This window comes from Plutella xylostella, chromosome 14 (genome assembly GCF_932276165.1).
Source record: "Plutella xylostella chromosome 14, ilPluXylo3.1, whole genome shotgun sequence".
Classification (NCBI taxonomy): domain Eukaryota; kingdom Metazoa; phylum Arthropoda; class Insecta; order Lepidoptera; family Plutellidae; genus Plutella; species Plutella xylostella.
Window position 1 is genome coordinate 8,501,871 of NC_063994.1, and position 13,602 is coordinate 8,515,472.

At 36.7% G+C, this 13,602-nt stretch overlaps 1 protein-coding gene across 3 annotated transcripts in view; it reads left to right on the top strand.

Annotated features, from left to right (window-relative positions):
* The first annotated feature begins 590 nt into the window (after window positions 1–590).
* The window catches only part of LOC105389249 (E3 ubiquitin-protein ligase SH3RF1), a 38,365-nt gene continuing 25,353 nt past the window's right edge, over window positions 591–13,602 (top strand). For 2 of the 3 annotated variants that reach the window (XM_038120268.2, XM_038120270.2), the window contains exons 1-3: window positions 592–893; window positions 2,421–2,542; window positions 10,097–10,270. In XM_038120268.2, coding sequence (XP_037976196.2) covers window positions 2,429–2,542; window positions 10,097–10,270 — 288 coding nt within the window. In that variant the 5' untranslated portion in view covers window positions 592–893; window positions 2,421–2,428. Of the gene's footprint in view, window positions 894–2,417; window positions 2,543–10,096; window positions 10,271–13,602 lie in introns of all 3 variants that reach the window. The other variant, XM_038120269.2, reaches the window with a different exon arrangement.

Below are 13,602 nucleotides of genomic sequence, written 5' to 3' on the forward strand. Positions count from 1 at the left end.
ATTTACAACATACTTAATACACCTAGTATTTATTAAGATAATATTAGGAGAATCAAGATTATACCAATACGAACAATTTGAGCAAACGAGACTTAGGTGTTTCAAGTTTGTGCCAAAAGAGTTTTAGACGAAACGAGTCTTATGCCACATAAGACTTGGCGAAGTGATGATTCTACCAAAAACTTTAGACCTTACGAGTTATGCGAAACGAGTTTAGGGCAACGAAGATTAGGCCAGGTGAGGGGAACCTGGCTGGTTGTCCGGATCACCCGCCATCGTGTATCGTAGGATTCGTAGGCGTAGGTATAGCGATTCTAGTAACAGTCACTTCAGGACTAATGCCAGGCGTTACCAGGCGTACGTGTTAGTGCAGTGCATTGTACGGGACTTATACCTTTCCCATTCGGCTAACGGCTAAGAACTCTAAACAAAACATATAGCTACTGCAGCTAGAAATGAATACATAGAAAATTTAATGGGAGATACAAAAAGTAACAGTTGTAATATGGTTTTGTGGTTTGTGGTAGTTAATTTTATATTTATTCCTAGCAACATTGGCAATAGCCGCTCCGCGCCACCCTCTGCCCCCCGCCCTCCCCCGCGTCGTCTTTTGTTTCATCGCCGTTGGTCGAAGTGGCGGTGAGAGTGGTATTTTGCGTGAAATTAACTCGTTTTTTGTGTGAACAGGTGCATATTTCAATAAAATATCAACTCTAAACGAACATTTCTATCCTGTTTGTGTAATTATATGGCAAAATACAGTGTTGATATGTGTTTTTTACGAGTGCTTGGTTCCCTAAAAATTTGTGAGTGATAGGGTGGTGATCCTTGTAGATTTTGTCCATCGTAATGGACCGACTTCCCGCTCACATCGTTGGAATTTAAAACATTTGGTGAGTCATCAGCTGCATTTCGAGAAGAAACGTCCTGCTAGACTTAGTAAAACAACAAAAGTAGTGTTAGAAGAGCCTTAAATAGGCAACGTTTGTCTGTACATTCCACCGGATAGCCCACGATGTTTCATCTTCCCCGCTGGGTTTAGAATGTAAGCAAGTCCTATGAATCGTTAACTCAGTAAGTAGTTAGTTTCCGAAGCCAGTAAACAATTATTTTAACCTGTGGCATTTCTGATGCAAACATTGGCATGTTGATTTGAAAGTTTGACTCCTGTTTCTGATGCCACCAGTCATCCAAAACCTGCTGGGGCTTGTGGACATAAGTAAATTACTGAATGGCAAGCTACCATGCATCAGACTACAGATTATCAGCCCTTTATATCATATCCTCAACAAGTCTAGACTTGTTTAAAACCAGGTTTCTATGTTCAAAAGTTTTAGGAATATTAAAATAAGTCATGAGATCCTAAATACTCCAGGCTCATTGCCAACCAACCCAAAATACCCACCCAAATCCAAAATATTTGTCAATTTGCCTTCTTTGCATTGTAGGTAGGTACCTTCATACTTAAATGTTATGGGCTGGGCTTGTGAGCCTTCTACATACAAGATCCCAAGATGTGTCACTCTATTCTTGTCCAACCATCATAATACCACTGAATGCCATCATGTCCCTTGCTGCGATTACCTGTTTGTTGTCCTCCACATGAACTTGTCTATCCCAATGAGTAGGTACTCTTTTGTATTAGGTAAGTTTTCCATTTATTTTAAAATAATTGTAATATAGTAAATTGAGCTAAAAGTGTCTCAACTCAACATTCTGCCTTTATACTTTGATAAGGAAGTACTTAATAATAGCCTAGTAGGTAATAAATTAGAACATTACACTAATATCTATTTTAATCCTCTTGGCAATAACAAGATCACCTACCTAGCTACCAGACTAAACCTAGCCAAGAACTAACATTATTCATATTCAGCTATATTTATTTGAAAGGTCAGTGCTTCAGTTCATATTTTTCTTTCAATCTTAATGTTTAGATTAATCTACAACTAGCAAGATCCATTCTTTATCTCTTGGTCAGGTTCTTTTCATTTTATATTTATTGAAACAGTCAAACAGTATTGATTGCATAGTTGTAGTGCTAAATATTAGACATTCCCAGTAGGCAAACAGTTTGCTGCCAACGGAACAAGTTGGCTAGTTTCAGCATTATGCACACCTTGTAATGGGCAAACCGTTTACATGCTATAAATGTAGCCACAATATTGTTTAACCAGTCATCCACTTACACTAACAGATAAACTTCATTTTATTTTAAATATGTACTGCACCCAATCTCAATCTCTTATTCCATTCAAATTAAGGTTGTCTGTCAGAGATTGCTTTAAGTGATATGCCTTTTGTACCTAATTGTAACTTATCTTCTATCTTGTATGTAACTTATACTTTATTATTTATTTATTTTTTGGTGTACAAATAAAGAGTATTCTATCTACATATCTATGCTGATTTGTCGGCAGGTGGCAGCATGGACGAGGGTCTGCTGAACGACCTGCTGGAGTGCTCGGTGTGTCTCGAGCGACTCGACACATCCTCCAGAGTGCTACCATGCCAACACACGTTCTGCTTGAAATGTTTGAAGGTAAAGTATCGTTATGTTATGAAGTTGTTGTACATTCGTCATGAAGTAAAATTGACACATTTTTAAAACGCTATACATTAAAAGTTAATTTTGACAAAGTATGGGGTATTCTTTTATGTTTTTATTTATATATTTATTTAAGCAAACATAAAAAAACATTTATTTAGGTTACAAAAGTTATTTTAAAAAAGCTAAATCTAAATAATAATATATTATTAAACAATATAACAAATATATCAATATGATGAACAATACATAAGGCTTCACTCCCTTACCTTAGGTTTAGTAAACAGAATGCTCTTCGAATTATTATGTATTTAACATTATGAAATGCATTCTGCATAATCTGCATATCAATGATTAACAATCTCGAGTGTTTTAATATATCATGATCCTCTTAACGCCACTAATTATTTCAGCATGAGTCAATGAGACTATTCTAATGAAATGAATGATTCAAAGCTAGTACTTGTGTCTCGTAATAGACACACTAAACAAATATCATAGATTAGATGAGATACAGTTTGTTTACGATATAAAAGGCCGGCCGTTGTGTGACAGGAAGTTAATACGGTATGGAGGGCACTTGTGCTCAGGAAATGGGAATATGAGTGAAGTTTTTTATTCAACATACATTACATGGGTGCCATAATCTTCTTTTTGTATTTGCAACAATATTTAGAACATCAGCATCATTTAACTGAAATATTCAATTTAGTGGTAAAGTCATCCCCCGCCAGCTAGAGCTCTATGAAATGATGAATAATGATTTTATAATGATCAATTTCATAGGTATTAAAATATTGATCGCAAAACTGCGTAAAATAGCAAATCAGTCAAGTATATATTACTTAAAACTATCTAATATCATCATCATCAGCCAATCTAGTATGTACTCTGCTATTCATCATTGGATCTTAATATTGTGCATAGGTGGGCTTAAACCAGATGTACAGTCTGCAAGGGACTGTACATCTGGTTTAAGGCAACCATTTAGGTATTTATTTATTTAAACTGGAACACCAGCAGCTTAAACAAGTAACATTGATAAAACAGTTCTTAAAATTATAATTTCGTTGTAGAAGCCTATTAAAGGTGTACACAACATTCGTAAATTATCTAACCATGCTGGGTTGTTCAAATGAATTAAAAAATCTGCATTTGACTTTCTATTCTGGATCTTAGCAACGATTCATTGCTTATAGTGTGCATATATCTAAGATGTTGACCCCCACTAACCTTAAGACCAACTTAATATTTCGTCCCCACAAGCTAATACCAGCTTTATTTGAATGTGCTAAGGACTACCGGACCACCCCATTCGGTAGTGAATAAGTAGTATTATTGATCGTTAATGACTGTCCCAGTTTGTTCGTGGGGAGTAAATGTACTGACATATTCTGTACAAAAATAGAGCAGGTTATTGTATGAATGTGGTGTTTGGTTACAGTTTTGTGTAACTTTTTTTCGTTTATTTTTGTCTGTGCATTCCGGGATCGGGAACTCTTACTTGTATTTGTATATTTGAATACTAATTATGTATGTTTACTTTATACTGTAAAAAATAATACCTACACCAATGAAATTAATATTAGCACAAATGGTTACTTTACTTTTGCAATAAAGCCCTTTACTTTAAGTTTTAAGAAATAGTTTTCTTTTAAATGATAAATATGAAAAAATTTAGTATAATTCTTTCTACAATAAAATTATAAGACTTATACTACTTAGTAGTCTGCATATCGCTGTGAGGCTAGTCGGGAATGACTACTAGTATAGCTAATCTCACACAACTGATGCTTGCATAGAGCTCGTTCAATTTGCTCAATGAAAAAGGACCATTCAATTGTGTCTCCTCGTTATTATGAGTCACCAGTTAACTCGCTCAGACATCGTCCAGACTTTATTACACTAAGGAGGTGACATAATATTTTTTATAATACAGTAAATTTACTATGGAGCTTAAAAACAACACAGCAAATACTTAAAAATAATCATTGTGAGCTGTTTGGGAGCTGCGATGCATCGATACAGTACGTCTAGTACAGATTTGATCTTCTTCTTATAGTGCCTCTCCATCATTGAAGGTTGGCAGTCAGCTCTTTGCAGCGCTCTCTATTCCTGGCTGTTTTAAATAATTCTTCCACGGTTTTTACACCGGTCCACTCTTTGATGTTGCACAGCCACGTCAATTTTCTCCTTCCAGGCCTTCTCTTTCCTTCCACTTTGCCCATTATTATGGTATGTAGCAGCTGGTATCGTTTATTACGCAAAACGTGTCCTAAGTAGGCTACTTTGCGCTGCTTAATGGTACGCACGAGTTCCACTTGCTTATGCATTCGTTTCAGAACTTCGACATTGGTGACTTTATCGGTCCAACTGATTCGAAGCATGCGTCGGTAACACCACATCTCGAAAGCTTCAAGTTTTTTCTTGAAGTTTTCCTTTATGGTCCATGACTCGCACCCATAAAGGACGATGGGCCACACGTAGCACTTCAGAATCTTGGTACGGAGTTTTATAGAAAGTTGTCGACAACACAGAACTTTTTTCAGATTCATGAATGACGCTCGGGCAATTTCGATACGCACTCGTATTTCAGTACAGACAGATTTGATTACAGATTTGATAGTTTGTTCAAAACTATAAAAGTTTACGTTTTCTCGCATACGAAGTGTCGCCTCTAGCGGGAACTATTATGAAACATTTGACTTGCTGCATAAATCGTTATATACTTCTGTACCTTGTCAACCTTTAACCTGAACCGTCAATATTTCAATGAACGGATAGGCGGTTTCAGATTGACAAGGTTCAAAAGTGTATAGCTACTTATGCAGCTGACTGTACATAAAATTACAAATATAGTGCCACAAACTTATCTGTTCCGGTGAGAGCGAACTAAATTGGTCCATACCTCATTACTTACTGTACTAATGAATTTCATATTGACATAGATTATATGGACCAATTTAGTTCGCTCTCACCGGAACAGATAAGTTTGTGGCACTATACATACATACACAAGTACAAACTTACGTCAAACGTTTTAAGTTACAATAACTAAATTTTTCCTTTGGAGTTGAATCGGTACACCCGAGTCCGCGTTGTTCTATGAGTTGAATCCCTCCAATCCCAAGTCATAAGTCTTCTTCTTTTTTTTGCATTTATTGGAAAGCAGAGATTTGTGTCAGTTTGTATAAGCCGCCCCTGCCGCATGCCGCTGGTAGGGCGTCCTAGAAACCCCGATACAATTTGTTGATTGCTCTACAACGAAATATCTGTTTCACTGAACACGATGAAATACCTACCCGAAAACCCGGTTTCAGTGTTGTGTTTCAATTAAGAAAATGAGAATGTGCTGTAATAATAATAATAGTAGCCGATACTGAGATAATACATTTTAATTATTGTGCTATTAAAAGTCTATCATTCTTTACAGAAAAAATACATCCGTAAATATGGAGATACGCCGTAGCGATTACAAAAAAAATATCTCTTGATTCACTCGAGAGGTTGCGAGCGATGAAAAAGATCCACTTATGGACCTTATTCATTGCTAGCAAGTGACTTTTCTGCAATAAATCTTTCGTTAGCAAAATAACTATGGCTCAGCAATAAAATAATAAAGAGGCTAAAATTACTTTTGCTAATGGTACCGAAACAGGGTGATGGAAAAGGCATCCTTCTGTATCACCCTTTTATGTTAACCCACCCTGTATAGTGTACAAAAAGCCTCATTCAATGAATGAAGGTGAATCGCAACTAGATCACTCATCTACTCTGATAATGATGTCTATTAAATAGTTTTATGTAACCTTCAGCAAATACGGTTTCCATTATTATTTTGTTATACCGGCGTCGGTGTGCAGAACATAATATCATAAGTTATAGTGGTTATAATAGATAATAAGTTTTAATACGATACGAACTAGATGGAGTGTCGGTGCAAAACAAACGTCTCGACAAATAACACCACACTTCAACCACTCTTATTTTGAATTAGTTCGGTTAGAAGATTTGTGGCTTTATTAAAAAAAAGTAGCTAAATCGACACACCGAAACTCGCGCTCTTACAGTTCATTATCATTCTAATATTTAGTATAACCGTATAAGTTTCCTGTGTATCAAGCATAAGGTTTATCTAAATATTGGAACATTGCTCTAATAATGGGCCATTATTTACCCATATCTGACAAGAGTAGAACTGTTATTACCTAGTTGAAGATAAAGGTAAGATATACCTAAGTACTGCGGGTGTGATTTTAACCATCATCTTCTGGGGACACGTTATAAATATTGAAGAATATAAAAGATGTCCTTGTTTAAGGGGATCCCTAAAGCTAAAATGCTAAAGTCGGCTTGATATACTTGATTAGATTGGAAAAACGGTGGCTTCTATCACATTGATAAAAATATATTTTGTAGCAGAGGGTATACTGAACATGTTAGTTGCTTATAAATTGGTGCAGGATTATAATAAGTATGTTAAAAAAAATTGCAAACACACCATGTCTTTTGCCATTTTTTGACTTATTATGAAAAAACCCTCGAAATCAGAGGGCCCATTTTCATGGAATCTTATATGTATGTGTAGGTAATTAAATTCTTAACAAAGTTACCTTAAAGAGTTGGATTTAATGGACCAGAAGTCAACTTTTTTTGCAAAAAACTAATAAATTCCGGTTTAAAAATGATGACACCGTGACAGATTTCAGATTTCTTCAGTCGTCGCCCTGGTGGCGGCCTGTTAGGAGCGATACCCACGCCATTTTATTTTTTATCAAATATTTCACAAAAACTGATTTTCATGAATATAAAAAATTATGTAGGATAAAAGTTTTTCAGAGTGACGCCTGAGTAACGCCCTTTCGGCTAACTATACTTTTTTTATTACACGGGGGCAGAGTTTAATACAACACCCTGAACTATTAAACTCTGATAATATTTTCGCGATTTTTTACATTCTGATTTCATTTCCTGGCTTAGAAATAACATCAATAACATGCTGCACACGTAGGTTTCGGCATAGTATTAAACCCTTTTTGCAACAACCTGTATAAATATCGGCACGGGTACGACTTTATATATAATTAATTATTAAATATTAAAAATACTTTCAAATAAAAATAAATATTTTCGTATCACAAAACAATATTACTTACTTAGTATATTTTTAACAAAGTGGCATGTCTTCACTTTTATGTTTTCGAGTACTATGTTAAAATTTCATGTCATTGTCCGTAGAACGCCCCGCATACCTCAACCCCCCCTCACTAGATTTGACAGATTCTGATTTTCTTCCAGCTTTAGTGACAGCCTTAATAAAAAGAAATAACATTAGTGAGCGATGACAAATTAGTCCTAAACGGAAAAGCCTAGATTAATGATGCTGCCGTCTGCAATATGGAAGTACCTACATTTAACGCGATATATTTATAGCGATTCAGAATATTATCAACTAAAAAGGTAAATATTATGTTAAAATTTTAAATGAGATGTTTAAAAAAGTGAGAGTGAACTTTTTCATTGCTCGCGTGTGTATACATATTTAAAACAACGTATAAGTCACCCCAAATGGTATGTCACGACCACGACAGTCGACAGCGACAGTCGTTGAAAAATAAATATCTATAAATACTTGAAACGGGAAGAGGAGCGATTATAAATTCACGAGTGTTGTGTGTTCTGATTTAGTAATAGAATACTTTATAAGGGTAAAGAATAAAACAGTCGGATATATGAGTAAAGTTGACATTCTCACGCACTGGAAATGGCCTTGCCTATTGATAAATAATCTTATCTGCTGGTGCACGAATGAGTAATAAAACAATAGGCATGGATGGTAAAGAAAGTTATTCGTTGTAACCTTGTGTACCTTCTTATTGGCTGATATTAATTATCATTAAATATGAGATTGATTGGAGTAGTTGCAGTGAAAACGATGTTAGATTTAAAAAAATGTATTAGGAATATTTATAAGGATAAATACTAAAGATCATCAGTTTGTCATGATACCTGTTATGGCCGTCAACTCGACACTTGTGACTTGTGCAGATATTTATATTATGTATGTAAAAAAAAAGTAAGACAATGAGAAGAATTGCCATGTCGGGAGCGTGACATCATGTTGGAAACGTTTTCTTGTAATCAGTGCGACTGGCTATACTATAATATAATATCAGGGCATAAAAAACGCAAGTACAGTAAGCGGAGTTGCATTACATTACTTTTAAACACTATCTACTACCTAAGTGAAGTAAAAAGTGAAATCTTCTACTTAATCGATCATTTTAAACACTTGTATAGCTACTCGGCTGACCGAGTTTACCTCTGACTCTTAGATTGAACTAAGGTCTATCAATTCCCTAGGCATCTGATGTGGACATGGCCCAATTTCGTAAGCCTATAGGGATTCAATTCTACTAAGTGACGCTTGGTACTATTATTATCCTTACTCTTACTCATCATCATCACACTGCATTTATGCTCTGGATGGGTAATTTTATCGGGTCAGTAGGGGATCTTTGTATGTGTTCAAGAGATAATTTAAATTTATAGTTTCATTCCCTGTATTTAATTTTGGACGGCGTCTGTGTAAAAAAGATGATGAACCCTTGGAGGGATTCGTATGAACTAAGAAGTCAATGATTTCAAAAGGAATATACATATAAGTCAATGTAAGAAGTCTTTTATAAAAAACCTGTCAAATTCCCCTTCAAATAAGAAACACCGTGATTTAGCAGATCCATACCTAATACATTGTAAACACCCTGTAAGTTTTTAAGCTCGGGGTATAAATTAAGTGATTTTATTCGTTAAATATGAGTCATGACGTAATTGGCTAAATTAATAGCGGTTTGCTTCAATAAACGATCGTCTTCATCCTTTGATATGATCCTCTGTTTCAAATGAACTATGGACTTAAAATGCTCTGACGCAGGGAACAAATATCCTTGCTACGTCGGCTTACGTTCTTTCATTCATTTGGACGAATCATGATATTGTCCCCGTTTAGTGGTTCAAAAATAATCATCATTATTCACTTTATTTATCCGTTGCTATGATCCGTAGGCTTTTATAGTACCTTGTCTTCCCTCAAAATTTTATATCTGGATCTGGCGAGAGATGGCTAAGAGCAATAAGAATAGAATCCTACTACTATTATAAAGGCGAAAGGTTGTGAGTATGTGTCTGAGTGAGTGTGTATGTTTGTTAGATCGTCACATCAAAACGGCCAAACCGATTTTAATGAAATTTGGTATGGAGTTACCTGACAACCTGGATTAACACATAGGAACACTTTTTAAGGCGAAGCAAAGCTTGAACAGCTAGTATATCCTAACTAATATTATCCTAACTAATATTATAAATGCGAAAGTAACTGTGTCCGTCTGTCTGTTACTCTTTCACGCCAAAACTACTGAACGGATTTGAATGAAATTTGGTATACCTACTGTCTAGACCCTGGGAAAGAACATAGGCTACTTTTTATCCCTGAATTCCCATGGGAAAACTGTTTAACAAGTAAACATTGATCATTTGTATCCATTGCAGGTGATAGTGGAATCGCACAAGGAGCTCCGCTGCCCGGAGTGCCGCGTGCTGGTGGAGGCGCGCGTGGACGAGCTGCCGCCGAACGTGCTCCTCATGAGGATCCTGGAGGGCATGAGGAACGCGCCCCGCAAGCCCGCGCCCGCCGCCCGGCAGCGCGCCGCCCATTCACACCAGGTAAGCTTCTTTCGAGTCGATGGCAACTGTCACACTTCCGCGGCCCAGTGGACCCCGTCTGATTGGCCCTGAGGGGGTCTTACCGGGTGCAGGTGTTGGGACAGAGGGTTCCGTAACAAGTCTATTTACCTACCTGAGATAGTTTTCCTTTTAATTTAATCAATGTACCACATCCGTGAATTCATATTTTTCAAACCCCTAATTTATATTCAGGGTGTCAGTCTACACTACTTGTACAATGAATTTTAGAAATTCGCGAAAAAAAAATTGCTTCTCCACAGTCAAAAGTTACGTTATATTCGTAACATTGTTTCTTTATATTGTTTATTGTTCATTTATTTATAACATTTCTTAATAATACATGCAGTGCTCTTAAACCTATTAAGGTTTGAATGGGCACTCATCACTCATGGTTGCCATTCATAGTTAGTAGGTAAGTATTATGTAGGTATCTAAAGGTACGATACAATATTAATATGGGTAGGTTCTTAATACAATACAAAATGTAAGACCAATACATATTTGAACATGCCGAGGTAATATCTGAATCTGTAGTTCCCAATTGAATTCAATGCATTTTTCGCTATGAGCTAAGCTAAGCCACAGACATAAATAGAAACACAGGTACAAATAGAGATTTCTGATTAAGGCTGTCACTAAAGCTGGAAGAAAATCAGAATCTGTCAAATCTAGTGAGGGGGGGTTGAGGTATGCGGGGCGTTCTACGGACAATGACATGAAATTTTAACATAGTACTCGAAAACATAAAAGTGAAGACATGCCACTTTGTTAAAAATATACTAAGTAAGTAATATTGTTTTGTGATACGAAAATATTTATTTTTATTTGAAAGTATTTTTAATAATTAATAATTAATTATATATAAAGTCGTACCCGTGCCGATATTTATACAGGTTGTTGCAAAAAGGGTTTAATACTATGCCGAAACCTACGTGTGCAGCATGTTATTGATGTTATTTCTAAGCCAGGAAATGAAATCAGAATGTAAAAAATCGCGAAAATATTATCAGAGTTTAATAGTTCAGGGTGTTGTATTAAACTCTGCCCCCGTGTAATAAAAAAAGTATAGTTAGCCGAAAGGGCGTTACTCAGGCGTCACTCTGAAAAACTTTTATCCTACGTAATTTTTTATATTCATGAAAAAAACGCTTCTTCATATAATTTTTTTTTGGTCACGTGATCTTTTAGTTAGACGACCTGTTTTTTTTTGGTGTTTCAAAAGCAGAACAGTAGTTTGCAGAACTCTGCATATACAGGGTGTCACAAAAGGTTACGTAGCTGGCAAAGGGATATGGGGAGGTCACCAGAAAAATAATAACATGTAAGTACCCCCGCAAGGGGGTACATTAGTACAAGGCGAGAGTGTGTATTTTTTTTTTAAGTACTTATGTGTATTTGGGATATGATAGAAATAATATTTTTGTTTCTTAAAAACCAAAAAATTTGCGCTCTTTTGCTCACTGTAAGTACACCTACAAATATTGCTGTATTAAAAAAAACGGTTTTGTTATAACGATTATAAAAAAAAAGTTATTTTCATGTCAAGGAGTCATTTACCTAATTACGATTTCACTCAACAGCAGGTGAACTGAAAAAATAAGTTCTAGTTCTATCATCACTTTAGATCGCAAACATTGTAACTCCACTTTTCTCGGCGAAAAGTACTCTTTGGTGTCAATAGAAACGTTTTTTGAATTCACATGTTTTCCTCTTTATTCGAAAAAAAAAACTGTATTCCGCATTTTACCATTTGTTTTCCTCTAAACCCCAAACCGTGATTTTTAAACAAGAAAACTTAGTAATTATACCCTTTATTCTCATATAAAGGGTTTTTCAATTGGCGCGGGTAGATTTTGGCGGCCCGTGGCGGCCATTTTGTTTTGGTGACAATTGTCAAATCTTTTGCTTATTATTCAGTTGCTTATGCCAAATCACCATGGCAGGTTACACGATTGAACAGCGCGTACAAATGATACAACTTTATTTTCAAAATAAGTGTTAGTGCAAACGTTGCGTGCATTGCGCCCATTTTACGGTAGACGTGGTGGCCCTTCACAGTCGACTCTTCAGCGTTTGGTGGCCAAATTTGAAACAACCGGTTCGTTAATCGATCAACCCACACCTGTACGTTCAAGAAACACAAGATCAGCCAAGAACATCGCGGCGGTCCGTCAAAGTGTACAGCAGAACCCGAGGCAGTCGATCTATGCGGAAAAGTCATTGAAAATTGGACCACTCGGATCCGTGCCACTGTGAGAAGCCGAGGCGGGCATTTGAATGATGTCATCTTCCATACTTAATGGCATATATGGGCCTTTTAAATAAATAAAAAAAATTGTTGATACCTCATACGCAGCTTGTTTAATTTCGTTTCAAAATCTACCCGCCCTTATTGAAAAACCCTTTACAACGTGCGATGTAGGCGAACGTGAAAGAAAACTATGCAATAAGCCTTTGTTTTTATTACTACTTTAGTAAATTACAATAACATACTCAACAATGTTAATTTTTCTTTTGCAATGTTATGTTGTTAAATTAAGATCTAATATTTTATTAACATGAAGTTACTTTCAACTTTTTTTTGCATCTATGCGTCGAATCACAGCATGACGGCTGCTGCAGCTTCCTGCTGTCCTGTCCTCCAACCAATCCCACCAGTACTGCAGGTTGCGTCGAATACGAGCCATTCTCTTCGACTTGACAAGACAGGTGCTCCCGGAAGGATCATAGATCGCACGGAACCCGTACCGTATAGAGGCAACGGACTCCTTTGCAACAGCCCCCCAGATTCGGAAGTAGCCCATGCACTGCATGGCGAGCACAGCTGCAGCAATTTTTTCGTAATGAATCATTGGGATGTCATCCCCGAAGGAGGCTCTCAGCCTACCTCACGACCTGTGTGACATTAGAAAAATGCACTGTGCTAACGCCGTTTGCGAGCTTGATTTGCAGGACCGCGTTGTATGCCAAGTTCCACAGCAGAGGGGTCCAAGACCTACCGCTGTGGAACTCCGCAACTGAACTTCTTCAGTGAAAACAAACCCTCTCTTTTCGCATCCTTAATGTACTTGTTAGACACGTATGACCTCTGTCAATTTTCTGCAGATAAGAAGACAAGTGATGGTATAGATGGAAGGTTCGCCCTCTAGGGGATAGAGTTGAACGCGGTTACTATTTTTAAGCAAACAGCCAGCGCAACAACTCGCCCGTGGTTCTTATCCTGCTCCGACAGTGAACGAACGCAAAGTATTGTACCCACTATTCGAATCCGCATTTCGGATGCCAAACTGACTGTCCGAAAGGTCGAAACC